At 42.0% G+C, this 13,720-nt stretch overlaps 1 protein-coding gene across 1 annotated transcript; it reads right to left on the bottom strand.

Moving 5' to 3' along the window:
- Positions 1-4,514: 4,514 nt before the first annotated feature.
- Positions 4,515-10,491, bottom strand: LOC106561895 (collagen alpha-1(X) chain). The gene is made up of 3 exons (XM_014126201.2): positions 10,379-10,491; positions 9,847-9,995; positions 4,515-6,762 (listed from the first exon to the last, which is right to left on the bottom strand). The coding sequence occupies exons 2-3, from the start codon at positions 9,977-9,979 to the stop codon at positions 4,916-4,918; spliced, it is 1,980 nt and encodes a 659-aa protein (XP_013981676.1). The 5' UTR covers positions 9,980-9,995; positions 10,379-10,491; the 3' UTR covers positions 4,515-4,915.
- Positions 10,492-13,720: the final 3,229 nt, after the last annotated feature.

The following is a 13,720-nucleotide window of genomic DNA, read 5'->3' as shown; positions in this document are numbered from 1 at the left end:
TGATCATAGGTGATACGTCTTGGAGGGTGACTCTCTCTTTGTGGCAGCTGGTAGGCTGGTTCCTCAGGTTCAGCAGCAGCAGTTAAAGAGATCACACTTACTTGGTTTGAGTTTAATGCCATACTCTCTGAGACGCTGCAAAACTTTTCGCACATCATTCACATGGCTGTCGAATGTTTTACTGAAAACTAGCGTGTCGTCCAGATAAGGAATGCAGATGTTATCCCGGAGCCCTTCCAAACACTCCTCCATACACCGCTGAAAAGCTGCAGGAGCGTTCATGAGGCCGAATGGCATACGTATCCACTCATAGAGTCCCCATGGGGTCACAAATGCTGTCAGTGGTCTGCTTTCTTCAGAGATGAACCCCTGGTGATACGCTTTTCCCTGATCTAAAAGGGAGAACAAGGAATTACCACCTAAACTGTCCATGATGTCTTGGACCCGAGGGATAGGCTGGCGGTCGGGATGTGTCTTTCTGTTCAGGTCTCTGTAATCTATACACAACCGGAGGGTCCCGTCCTTCTTCCGAACGCACACGACAGGTGAAGAATATGAAGAGTTTGGCTTCCTAACCCAGCCCTGGGCTATGAGGTCATAAAGATAACCCTTCATCTCCTGATACAGTTGCCTGGGCACTGACATGTATGTGCGCTTGACTGGTTTAGAGTCCTTTAGAGAAATAGTCATTTTCAATCGTTCAATACAGCCAATGTCATTGTCTGATCTGGAGAAGGAGTGACACTCTTCTCTAAGCATTTGCCTAACAACTTCTCTCTGCTCTTCGGTTAGGTGATTTAAACCTACTGGTGGATCCCACTGTTCAGTAGCAGTACATGGGGTTTGAACGCTTGTGTGATTCACGGTGGCTGGGGTGACAGTTTTTTCAAAGACCTGGGCAGGTAACACAGTCATAATGGTTTGTACTGTACCGATTATTGTGCGTCCTAGCAGGGCAATGTCGTGGTCAGTGGGGTTAGAGACATCAAGCATGATAACTGGAAAAACACCTTTCCTGACTCTGACTAGTGTGTCAAAGAACTCAAGGTCGTCTGGCCACTGCGGGTTCAGGTCTGGCTGGAAAAGCATTGTCATGTCCTCTTTGAAAGGCTGGGAAGCTACACGGCACTCAATCTGAATGCTACTGTGTTTTGGTACAGCAACCTTCTCTTTCTTGGTTTTCACTGCATATTCATCTGTCTGTTCTGCGCTAACAGCCTGTATAAAAGCTCTCACCTTGTTTCTTTTGAGGCTTGGGAAAGCTGTTTTTACTGTACTGTATTGTTTAGTCTTGTCGGTCGTCGTCAGGATGTGCTCGATAACATTGAAACCTATGATGGGATGAGATAGGTGACAGCCTTTCATTACCAGCACTCGGATGATCAGTTCGTTTGTTTGGTCAGTTTCAGAGGCTAGCCGAAAAGTTGTTTCAATCCATCCCAGGTACGGCATTTCAGTCCCATTTGCTGCAGTCAACCTTAGACCATCAGGTGAGTCCAGGATTTCTGAAACATCTCTCAGCCTTGCGTTTGGGAGAGATTTCTCTTTCCATCGTTCATCAATGACCGATACCTGAGAGCCTGTGTCCCATAGAGCTTGGAGGTGGTGGCGATTCAGGTGACACTCAATAAGGCACTGTCTGCCGACTAGCGAGGTGACCTTACGGGGGTGGCAACCTTGAGCTAGGGATGGTAAAGAGTGGGCATTTTCCTCTGTGCAGGAAAACCTTTCCCTGGTAGAGTCAATTTTAAGGTGAGTGCATTTTTCCCTATGTTTAGTCCAATGTTGGTTTTGACATACTTTGGAACAGTACAGTTTCTCTTTACATGATGAACATTGTTTCAGGTTCTCAAATTAATCTTCTCGGGCACAATTTGCACATTTCTGGGACTTTTTGGTAGCTACGGTTAACACTCGTCCCTCAGCGGTAACCCTTCCCAGTTTAAAGGGGCCTCTCTTGATGGTCTGACTCCCCCGAATGTTATCAATCTCTATCAACTAATACAGAATGCATGATCTTTTTAACCTTAGATGTTTTAAGATCCTCACATACTATGAACTTACTAATACTTTTTAAATGTATAACAGGCTATGAGTATTTCCTTTAACCTGTCACACATGGCGCACCTCCGGCCTCGTCCGAAGGGGATCGGGGGTTTCCAGTGAACCGGCTCTTCCCACCTTGGTCTCCAACATCAAGCGATTGGGTCTAGCCCAGGACCCTCGTACGGCTCTGGGTACCTAGCCAAACGCTCTGCGCACAGGCAGTTTAATGCCTCCCCTTACCGTCGCGTGGCGGTGGAGCACCCGGATGCTTTCATTTCAACCTCAAACCTTTTTGTGAACTATGGCCTCTCGCTCTGGAGAAGGGCGGGCAGGGGAAAGGAAGGCAACTTCCCCAACCCTGCCTAGCCACTAGCCTCAGCGTAGAAACGTACTGTCTACTGATGTGTCCCATGTTCTGGGGACTCTGGGGGTAATAATTACCCTCATGGTGACTAGAGTGGATAAGAATGCAGGCCGAAGGGAGTGGGCCAGGAGGAACAAAGTTGGTCATCAGAGTATGCAGGCTGAAGGGAATAAACAAGGAGTGGCACGGTAATGAAAGTGACTTCCGCACACAATACAAATACGCAACACTTGGTAAATTGCAAGGGGGCGGAATGGTAACAGGTATCATTCACACCGGCAAAGCTTACACAGTCTTACTTACATTTCCATACAATGGCCGAGGCCTCTACCATCTGATTCTGATTTGGTGTTTTCTAAGTATAAGGGGGAGAGCAGCAGACACAACTGGGTTTTTTTCAGTCTACCACAGCTGCACTCGAGACAAATTTAAACCATCCATTTACTCTGCTCCCAGATTAACTCTATACCTCAAACACAGCCACGGCAATAAGGGTGTGTTTTACATGTAATATTCCTGCCCCCACTCTCTGTACTGGGCGTCCTTTTTGGACCTGAGGCTTGTGGTTCCAACCTCATGTACATGCTGTATGAGTCGTACATGGATACAGATCCTTGCCTGTGTCCCAATTGTCTTAACTTAACTTTGCACCACCATCTTTCTCATAACCATTGATAGTTGAAAGGATTGGATTTCACTGTTTTGCCCTGCATATCCAGTCCTTTTAGATTACTGCTTACGAAGGACAGGTGAAGAGTTGAAAACACTAGGGCTGTTCGGACATGACCAAGGTGTCTACAACTGTTTCCCACCCTGTGATTGCCAGTGCTCTACCTTCCTTTACATCCCACCTCCATTCCACCTCCCACCCAACCACGAGCTTCTCACAAGATGTCAGCCTCCTTAGATGCCTATGGTTTGTGGCAGCCAGTCCCCAGTTTCCTCCACCCAGAGTCTGTCTGGCCAACCCCACCTAACCACCACCCCTCTTTTCCAGTGAGGATTAAACAACATTTGGCCTGCCGACGGATACTCCCTGCCCCTATCCCATCACCTATTTTCAGCCACCAGCAGCCAACCAAGGGCCTATCATGTGGTAGAGGCCCCTTTCTTTAGATCCACAGCATGTTCCCAGTACAGGATTTATTTACAATATGTGTGCATAAGAGACAGTTTTGTACGCTGTGATGTTTTTGAAAGTAGTTTTTAAAAATGCTGTGTGGTGTGATTGTCAATTTATAGTGTGACATACAGTATGAATTTACTGTTTCTGAATGACATACTTGTTCTCACATGCTTAGGTATTTAAGAAGATTATTCAGTTGAGAAATGTTGGTCAAGCTTTCATAATTGTCTTTAGTAAAGAATAATTTAATATTTGAGAATACTCTATTTCCATATTGTCCATTTGAGAGCGACTGGGTTTAAATTAGTATTTTTTTCTCCACTCATACAGGAGTAATAAAGGCCTAGTTTTACACATTCTTATAATTATTATAATTTTGTATATTTTGATATATCAGGGGGTGCACTAACTGTGGCAATGCACACACCACAACAACGTTAGCCTGCTGAGCTATAGCATAGGCACTAACTAGGTTAATGTCTTCAAGTCTCAGGCAAGGTTATATATGCACGATTTTGGTAATGTTTCTACTTACTCAGTCAGATAAACTCATGGGTACCATAGTTATGTCTCTGTTAGAATTTTGAAGGAAGTTAAAGGTAGTTTCGCTAGAAACTAGCGTTAGCGCAATGACTTAAGTCTTTGGGATTAGCTAGCATTCTAGCTACAGTTATGACTTAAAATTGTGAATAAAGCATCAGTGTTCTGTGTGCATTTTAATGGCCTTTGCATTGTTTGAAAAAGTCCCACTCACGCAACATTTTTTTAAAGACATCATTTATTTTGGTCATTATGCTTTACATGACTAGGAATCTTTGGGGATATAATAATGTTGTTAATAAACAATTTGTATTTGTATGACAGTATTTTGTGGTGTGCTATATCTTGTATTATTTGTAATGGTCAATTTAACCATTGCCATTTCACAATATTCAAGTCACATACAAGGAAGTCAGGTACAAAATGGTGCACAGAAAGTAATTATGAACTTTTAATAAGGTTATCGAATTGGTCACCAAAAACAAGGTTGTACAAAAACACAGACATACACAAAACAAGAATCACCTGCTCTAATAATAATTTAAAAAAAGAAAATTCAAGACACAACATGGCCATAACACCTAAATTTCACATGTTGCCTCCACTCACAAAAAATACAATTCTGAATCATTGGTAACTTTGTTGATTGCCTCCCCATCCCTGATAACCTCTTAGATAAATTATTTCCTTCTTCTTAGCACCCATTTCTTGGATTTTTCAAGTCGAGATGCTTCTATTCCTCAAAAAAGAGACAACTGCCTGGTTGGGAAAGACAGGGAGTTTACTTGTTTGAGAAATAGCTTGCATATTTAGTTGTGTTGTTATTGGGTGACACCGTATCACGTTGAAGCGATAAGGAACCCAGAGAAAGAGCAGTGGACATTCTCAGCGGCAAAAACGCCATTGGCCTCATCATCGGGAATTTGAAGGTAGACTGTGTCGTTCACATCGAGCATAAGGACAGTGCTACCGGACATCTGGTCCAGGAAGCCCTTGTTGTACTCATCATAGCTGAACATGACTGGCTTGTCGTTCTTGTACAGAGCCACCAGAGCATGAGCCCCATTCACGTGAATGGTGTATGAGAAGTAGTAGACTCCAGGAACCTGGCAAGTGAACTGCCCAGTGGAAGTGTCATAGTGATTCTCTGCATTGTACACCTCATTGTCAAACTTAATAGGTTCCCCAGATGGAGGATAAGGCCTAGCCAGAGAAACAGAGAAAGCAGACATAGGGGCCTTAACAAGAGTAGGCACCATGACCTCACCCTTGCCCATGCTCTTTTCAAAAAAGAACTCACCGGGAGGACCAGGTGGGCCGGGAGGGCCAGCAGGGCCTTGGCCACCATCCTGACCATCAGCACCAGGGAGCCCAGGGGGACCCAGAGGGCCAAGGATTCCCTTAGCGGCCAGTCCAGCTGGGCCAGGTGCGCCAGGGAGACCCGGGTGTCCTTTAAGGCCAGGTGTACCTGCGGCACCAGTAGGCCCAACAGGTCCTCTGGGACCTGGGGCTCCAGCTGCTCCAGCCTCACCTGCCTCACCATTGCGCCCTGGGAAACCTTTGGGCCCGGCAGGTCCTGGGACACCTGAAGCACCAGTTGCACCTGTGTGACCAGTGTCACCTTTGTTACCTGGAGCTCCAGTAGCTCCCGTGGCACCAGTTGGGCCTGTTGCTCCAGTATGACCTTGCTTTCCCTGGAAACCTTGTGCTCCCTGATCTCCCTTATATCCCTTTGGTCCCTGGGGTCCCATTGCACCTGTGTCACCTTTGGGACCCATTTCCCCAGTATCTCCCTGGAAGCCTCTTGCACCCTGAGGACCGGTGGGACCCATGGGCCCAGTAGCACCAGTAGCACCAGTATATCCCTGTGCTCCTGGCTCACCCTTCTGACCTGTTGTTCCTGAGCTTCCTACAACTCCCCTCTCACCCTTCTGTCCATTTGCTCCTGGCTTTCCATATCCAGGGATACCGGGAGCACCAGTTGCTCCCGTTGCTCCCTGATGACCTTTAGGACCAGCTGCACCAGGCATACCTGGAGCCCCATTATCACCTGGTTTTCCAGGCAGACCTACACCAGGAGCCCCTGTGTGGCCCTTAGCACCTGGCAAACCCATGGGACCAGTGCCCCCATCCCTACCTGGGCTACCTGACTTTCCTGCTTCACCAGGGATTCCTGGCTTGCCTGGCTTTCCAACTCCGGCTGCTCCAGGCTGCCCAGCTGGTCCCATAGGTCCCACAGCCCCTGTCTCACCTTGTGCCCCTGGGATACCCACTCCTCTATCCCCCTTAGCTCCTGGCAAACCAGGCATACCTGGATGTCCCTTAAGGCCTGTTTCCCCTCTTGGCCCCATTGCTCCGGGCAGACCATGAGGTCCAGGCTTGCCAGTGGAAGAGATCCCAGCTGGTCCAGAACTTCCAGCAGGTCCAGGCATGCCCCTAGGACCTTGAAGTCCAGCTGTGCCCACCTCTCCTTTCTCGCCAGCTGCGCCAGGAACACCAGGCTTACCAGGCCCACCTGGGGAGCCAGGTTTGCCAGGTGCGGAGTAGCCAGCAGGTCCGGGTGGTCCAGCAGGGCCCTCGGGTCCAGGCTGTCCCACAGCACTTTCCCCTGGAGGGCCAGGTGGGCCAGGGGGGCCTTCTGGCCCGGGCTCACCTGGCGCACCGGGCTCTCCCGCCACCGACACCACTGTGAGGAAATAGCAAGTCACCTTATTAAAACAACAGATGAAAAATGATCCTCTTGTAATAAATGTGTTATTGGCAATTGTCTGTTGGAAATATGTTTTACATTTTCAAAAATTAATTCAAGGAATAGTAATTAATATGTACTATCACGTGTTCTCTGCTGGTTAAGAATTACTAGTATTGTCTGCTGTTGTCGCTCATTCTCAAATTATTATTATTTTAATTGAAATAATACTAAGAGAGATAATACCAATAATAGCACACATTTACATATGTGGGGCACCTTTTCTTATTTGTTGTGTTTTATTGGATAGGGTTTAGAGATAGAGGTGTACAGTAGAGATGAAAGATAGGCGGAAAGAGTGTGCTAGATCGTTGGGTCAGATTCACTCCCATGCTCACAGCTGCACAGTACATATGATCTAAGGCAGCGGATTAGACTGCTAGTCCACCCTAGGAAACAAATGGAGGAACTTTGGATCGGAAATACAAGTTTTAAAGCCTGCGTACAGCTCATAATATTGTGCAATGTAGTAGTAAATCCCCAGTATTTTGTTTGAGTGCTGGAGGACTGACGTTAATTTATGGACATGAAAAATGAAGAGGGTTCCAAATTTGGAGATGTACAGTAATGTAATACACTCAGCAATTGTCAGAGGAACAATAATAATTTGTAGCTCTGTATTGCTTACATATTCAAATGTCATGTACATGTGATGAATCCACTTATGTTTTTATATGATGATTCCCAGAATGCAATTCACCTCCAGACCATTTACCAAGATTGCGTGTTACATTGTTGTTTTGGGTAGGCAAGTTAGTTAGTTAGCCTAGTTAACTATCTAGACAGAAGTAAGAGTAGGTGTTTCCCAATTTAACCTCGCTCTAGTTGACATTTGGTTTACACCTCCTTTTACTGGAAACATGGGAACCTGAGTCCTGGGGCTGTATGTAACAAGTGTCTCAGAGTAGGAGTGCTGATTTATGATCAGCTCCCCCAGTCCATGTAATCTTATTCATTGTGATCTAAAATACAAAACTGATTCTAAATCAGCACTAATACTCAGAGACACGTGTTATATATATATGGCCACTGATCAATGGCAAAGTGTCAGTGTACTCTGTTCCTCAATGTCATTCCATCTTTTTTGACACTTTTACTGAAAATGTTTATTAATGAAATTGTGAAAACAACCATGTCTACATGCATATTGTGGTCAGAAAAATACTGAGATACTGAGATGATTGTAGATTACTGAAATAAGTGTTTTCGTTTCATCTTTGATTGTATAGAATGTTTCTAATTCATACTGTAGGAGTTTTGACTTCTATGTTATTTGTCTTGTCTGTACTAAATACATCACCACACATGAAGGTCCTTCTCAGGAAATAAGTTATTGGAATTTTATTGAATTAATTTAATTTAATAATATAAATTATTGTATAGCTAACTGAGCATGCAGTGTGGTGACATAGTGGAAGTTACATGTTCCCGAACTTTGTATTGCTGCCCTTTTGTCCAGCAAATGTATGTTAAACCTGCTTGGGGGAGTGAAGTAAATCGTCTAACAATGTGAACTAGGAGGAATTGCCCCTTTAAGAGCATTGGGTATGATAGAATAAACTGCTGAAATCAAACCTGCATAGACATTTAAACCTGTTCAATTATTAGCTAGAAGTAATCTTCTGTTTTCAACCTGTTCTTATTTCACACCTCCAAAAAAGCTGACATTTGTGACTTAAGAAACTGTAGTATGGGGAGAAAACAAACATTTGTTAAGCAGGATGGTGGCATTGAAGGAAGTTGTTTTTTGTTTGCTTTTTTGTGGTCACATGACCCAGAGTGTAAAAGACATCTCCTTGGTCAAATGTAGAGGCCCAGTTTAGGTTAATTTAAAACAGATGTTTTTACTTTTTGAAAGGCACACCCAAACAACCACATTTCTGGGTGATTGAACTACAATTGACAGTGTTAAAATACATATAACATTAACAAGAGGCACCCACTATTTTACACATTACTTCATATGATTTAAAAATACAGTTGATGACTGTTGAATTTTACTTTAATTTGCTACTGCAAGAAATGGAGTTAATTGCAAGGTTAACATAAGAAGAATCATAAAATGTGTCTCTTTTCAGAGGGAATGCATTACTTAACTATATACCTGACTTAAACAAAAATACAGTATCAGTACTGTTACCATCAGTTAGGTAGGGCAAAGTCAGCTATTCATTACAATAGAGAATTTTTAGACAGCTCAACTTGTAGTATTTCATGTGTTGTTTTCAACTCAACACATTTTGACATTTTATACATGACTTAAATGAGCTATCAGCTGTACTACAAAGCACCCAAACTTCCAAAACTGAAATGTCCTATTTTATAGTTAAATATGTAAAAAGAAAAACTACTGAAATGTCAGCAGATCCTTATGCCCCACTAAGTTCTACACAAATGAATCACTGCTCTAACTGGTCATCCTAAAATCACTTATTAAGACCTACTGAAGGTACAAAGAGATTGACTGAAAATCCAGTAAAAACAACATTGCAGTAAAGACATCATGAAGGTAAAAAATACTCAGTCTTAGAATTATAACAAAATAACTGTTGAAGATGTATTATTTAGCCTTAGTGACAGAAATAACATGTAATAACACATTGTACTCATTTCAGACAGTATGCAACATAATGTGTTATACATGTAATACATGTGCTACTATGAAAATCACGAGGCCTGAAACAGCCATTAGATAAAGATCCAGATCCCAGTAGCCAATGACTACACTACATAACCTTTGATTTGGTAAAAGCTCATGTTTCAAATTAGAGAAGTGCTCTCACACTAACTGTATGTCTGATTTTCCCTGTGCAAGAACTGAAAGTTGAAATCGTCAGATGTAAATTACATGGTAAGTGGACAAATTTGCAAATTAGTATGTTTATGGTGAAGTGTGAAGAAGTTAGATGTATCATTGACTATAGTTGAACTGTCACATTGAAATTGCTGTGATACAGTTTCAATGGTCAAAGACATCACTGGACCAGACTAGGCAATGTAGATTGGGATGCTGGTTCTTACCGTGACTCTTCACAGAGTAGGGCTGGTATTGAGGGGCGACCTTCATCACCTTCTTCACCACATATGAACCACTACCATGAACAGCCGTCAAGGCCACCAGGAGGATGAGGATGCTCAATACTCGTACTTCCATTTTTTACGGGTTAAATCTGCAAATTAAACAAAAAATATTAAATAATGCTTACATTTTTTTAGAAGTTGCAGTATTTAGTAAGCCAGGGACTCTTTCTTCTCTCTGCACACATATTGCACTGCACGTACAACGGTTTGCACACATTTCAGATTACATGTAAGTACAACAAATGAGATAGATATCATAGAACCCATTTGAATAGTGACTCTCAGCCTCCTGGATATCTCATCCTGTTCTCACAGAACTTTGTCTATCCTGCTTGGTTTTATAAGGCACCAAAATCTTTTCCACCTGCCCTGTCATAGCTCACCCCAGTGGGAGTAGGAGTCAGGCCTCAGAAGGGCCCTAGTGTTCACTACCCCAAGAGATGAAAAGGATAGAGAGGAAGAGCACACATACCGGCATGCAGTTGAATAAGTATGAGTTCCAAAAAGGGGTAAGAAATCTTCAGCACCACTGTCCTCCTACTGCTGCTGTATATCCTTAGGTTAGGAGCAAGTTGGAGAATCTGCTGCCTCCCAGTACAATGATGTGAGTATTTATACAATATCTGCCCCTTACATCATAAAAAAGCCCCACCACACAAGTACCTCCCTTCTCAGAGCTAAACTGTAATTAGCTGACAGATCTGCCCTATGCAGGCATGTCACATCAGGATGCCTATTTGCTTTGAATATTTAGACAAATGATAAGATCTTATTTTAGTCTTCTAACCCCAACTAAAAAATAATCAGGTTTAGACAAATGTAAAATGGTTTACTATTTAGTTTTAAGACTATTTACAATATTTGCTCTTGTTGGGTTTTCAGTGTAAATGTCCTCTACCTGGTGTGGTGAACATAGCTACTCAGAGCTAATCTAGATGTAGATGACAAATTATACACTACCGTTCAAAAGTTTGGCGTCAAATAAAAATGTCCTTGTTTTTGAAAGAAAAGCACATTTTTTTGTACATTAAAATAACATCAAATTGATCAGAAATACAGTGTAGACATTTTTTATGTTGTAAATTTCTATTGTAGCTGTAAACGGCAGATTATTTATGGAATACCTACATAGGAGTACAGAGGACCATCATCAGCAACCATCACTCCTGGGTTCCAATTGCACGTTGTGTTAGCTAATCCAAGTAAATCATTTTAAAAGGCTAATTGATCATTAGAAAACCCTTTTTCCATTATGTTGGCACAGCTGAAAACTGTTGTCCTAATTAAAGAAGCAATACAACTGGCCTTCTTTAGACTAGTTGAGTATCTGGAGCATCAGCATTTGTGGATTCGATTACAGGCTAAAAATGGCCAGAAACAAAGACCTTTCTCCTGAAACTCGTTAGTCTATTCTTGTTCTGAGAAATGAAAGCTATTCCATGTGAGAAATTGCCAAGAAACTGTTTCTCAACCTAGACATTCTAATGTACTTGTCCTCTTGCTCAGTTGTGCACCGGGGCCTCCCACTCCTCTTTCTATTCTGGTTAGGGCCAGTTTGCGCTGTTCAGTGAAGGGAGTAGTACACAGCGTTGTATGAGATCTTCAGTTTCTTGGCAATTTCTAGCATGGAATGGCCTTAATTTTTCAGAACAAAAATAGACTGACGAGTTTCAGAAGAAATGTCTTTGTTTTCTGGCCATTTTGAGCCTGTAATCGAATCCACAAATGCTGATGCTCCAGATACTCAACTAGTCTAAAGAAAGCCAGTTGTATTGCTTCTTTAATCAGAACAACAGTTTTCAGGTGTGCTACATTAATTGCAAAAGAGTTTTCTAATGATCAATTAGCCTTTTAAAATGATGAACTTGGATTAGCTAACACAACGTGCCATTGGAACACAGAAGTGATGGTTGCTGATAATGGGCCTCTGTACGCCTATGTAGATATTCCATAAAAAATCTTCAGTTTCCAGCAACAATAGTCATTTACAACATTAAGAATGTCTACACTGTGTTTCTCATCAATTTGATGTTATTTTAATGGATACAAAATGTGCTTTTCTTTCAAAAACAAGGACATTTTTAAGTGATGCCAAACTTTTGAACGGTGGCGTTTATTTCAGATTCAGTTTATCAATGATAAATAATCACATTGATCAAAGACACGTGTTAAATGTTTTATTTGTATTTTTCATTATTCAATGACCCTCTACAAAAATATCCAGCAAAAAAAATCTAAAAACAACCCCTGGTTTTTGGTGCACATATAGTGGAATCATTGCCTCACAAAGATGGCATTGAGGATAGGATATGCATCCCCAATTTGCAACTGTCCCAAACTGTCTGTATTTGACACGCCTATTATCTTTCCAGACTGTCTGAACATCTCCCACCCCTGCTATGATAAGGTAAACTAAAACACTGGAAGGGCAGCAGAGGTATGGGCAGAAACAAAGTCTACTGGCTCCTCTTTTGACCTAATATTCCAACAGTTATAATAGGACCTAAATCTACACTTACCTAAGGCTGAACACACTTAGCCTTTTACCCTAAAATGAACATAGCAGCATGGATTATGTTTGGTCAGCGTGTCTGTTTAACTGAGAACATAGGGAACCTTTCATTTTGTCCACTATTTCAGGCCTAACAGTTTATAGTCCTTAACTTGTGTATTTGTGTTAGTGCTTCACCCTCAAAACAGCCATTACAGCTATAAAAAGAAGTACTGGAAAAGCCATTTGTGTTGGACTTGTTTTATCTCTGCCTGGTGAATGCAGTGCAGTTTGTGGTGGATGGCCGGTGCTCTTGAGATGCAGTAGCAAGACTTCAACACAAGGGGGCATGTTCTGCCAGTCAACTTCCTTGGGATGAGAAGTGGCCTTGCCTCAGACTGGCCTTCTTATTTTTGGAATCTTGTACCATATACACTACAGGTCAAAAGTTTTAGAACACCTACTCATTCAAGGGTTTTTTCTTTATTTTTACTATTTTCTACATTGCAGAATAATAGTGAAGACATCAAAACTATGAAATAAGACATATGGAATCATGTAGTAACCAAAAACGTTTTAAACAAATCAAAATACACTACCGTCAAAAGTTTGGGGTCATTTAGAAAGGTCCTTGTTTTTGAAAGAAACGCTTTTTGGTCCATTAAAATAACATCAAATTGATCAGAAATGCAGTGTAGACATTGTTAATGTTGTAAATGACTATTGTAGCTGTAAACGGCAGATTTTTTTGATGGAATATCTACATCTGCGTACAGAGGCCCATTATCAGCAACCATCACTCTTATGTTCCAATGGCACGTTGTGTAAGCTTATCCAAGTTTATAATTTTAAAATGCTAACTGATCATTAGAAAACCCTTTTGCAATTATGTTAGCATAGCTGAAAACTGTTGTGCTGTTTATAGAAGCAAATAAACTGGACTTCTTTAGACTAGTTGAGTATCTGGAGCATCAGCATTTGTGGGTTTGATTACAGGCTCAAAATGGCCAGAAACAAAGACCTTTCTTCTGAAACTCGTCAGTCTATTTTTGTTCTGAGAAATGAAAACTATTCCATGTGAGAAATTGCCAAGAAACTGAAGATCTCGTACTACGCTGCGTACTACTCCCTTCAAAGAACAGCGCAAACTGGCTCTAACCTAGTCTGTAATTTCTGAATTTCGCCCACACCACATAAGAAATGCATACACCGAAATAATAACAGTTTTATAACACACAAGTGGCCATAAACAATGTGTAGGTTACTCAATATACAGATTGTGTCTTAAAAACCTTTTGAACGTAGTACCATTTATGGATTATT

Source organism: Salmo salar, chromosome ssa11 (genome assembly GCF_905237065.1).
Source record: "Salmo salar chromosome ssa11, Ssal_v3.1, whole genome shotgun sequence".
Lineage (NCBI taxonomy): Eukaryota > Metazoa > Chordata > Actinopteri > Salmoniformes > Salmonidae > Salmo > Salmo salar.
This window is presented reverse-complemented; position numbering and strand designations above follow the sequence as displayed.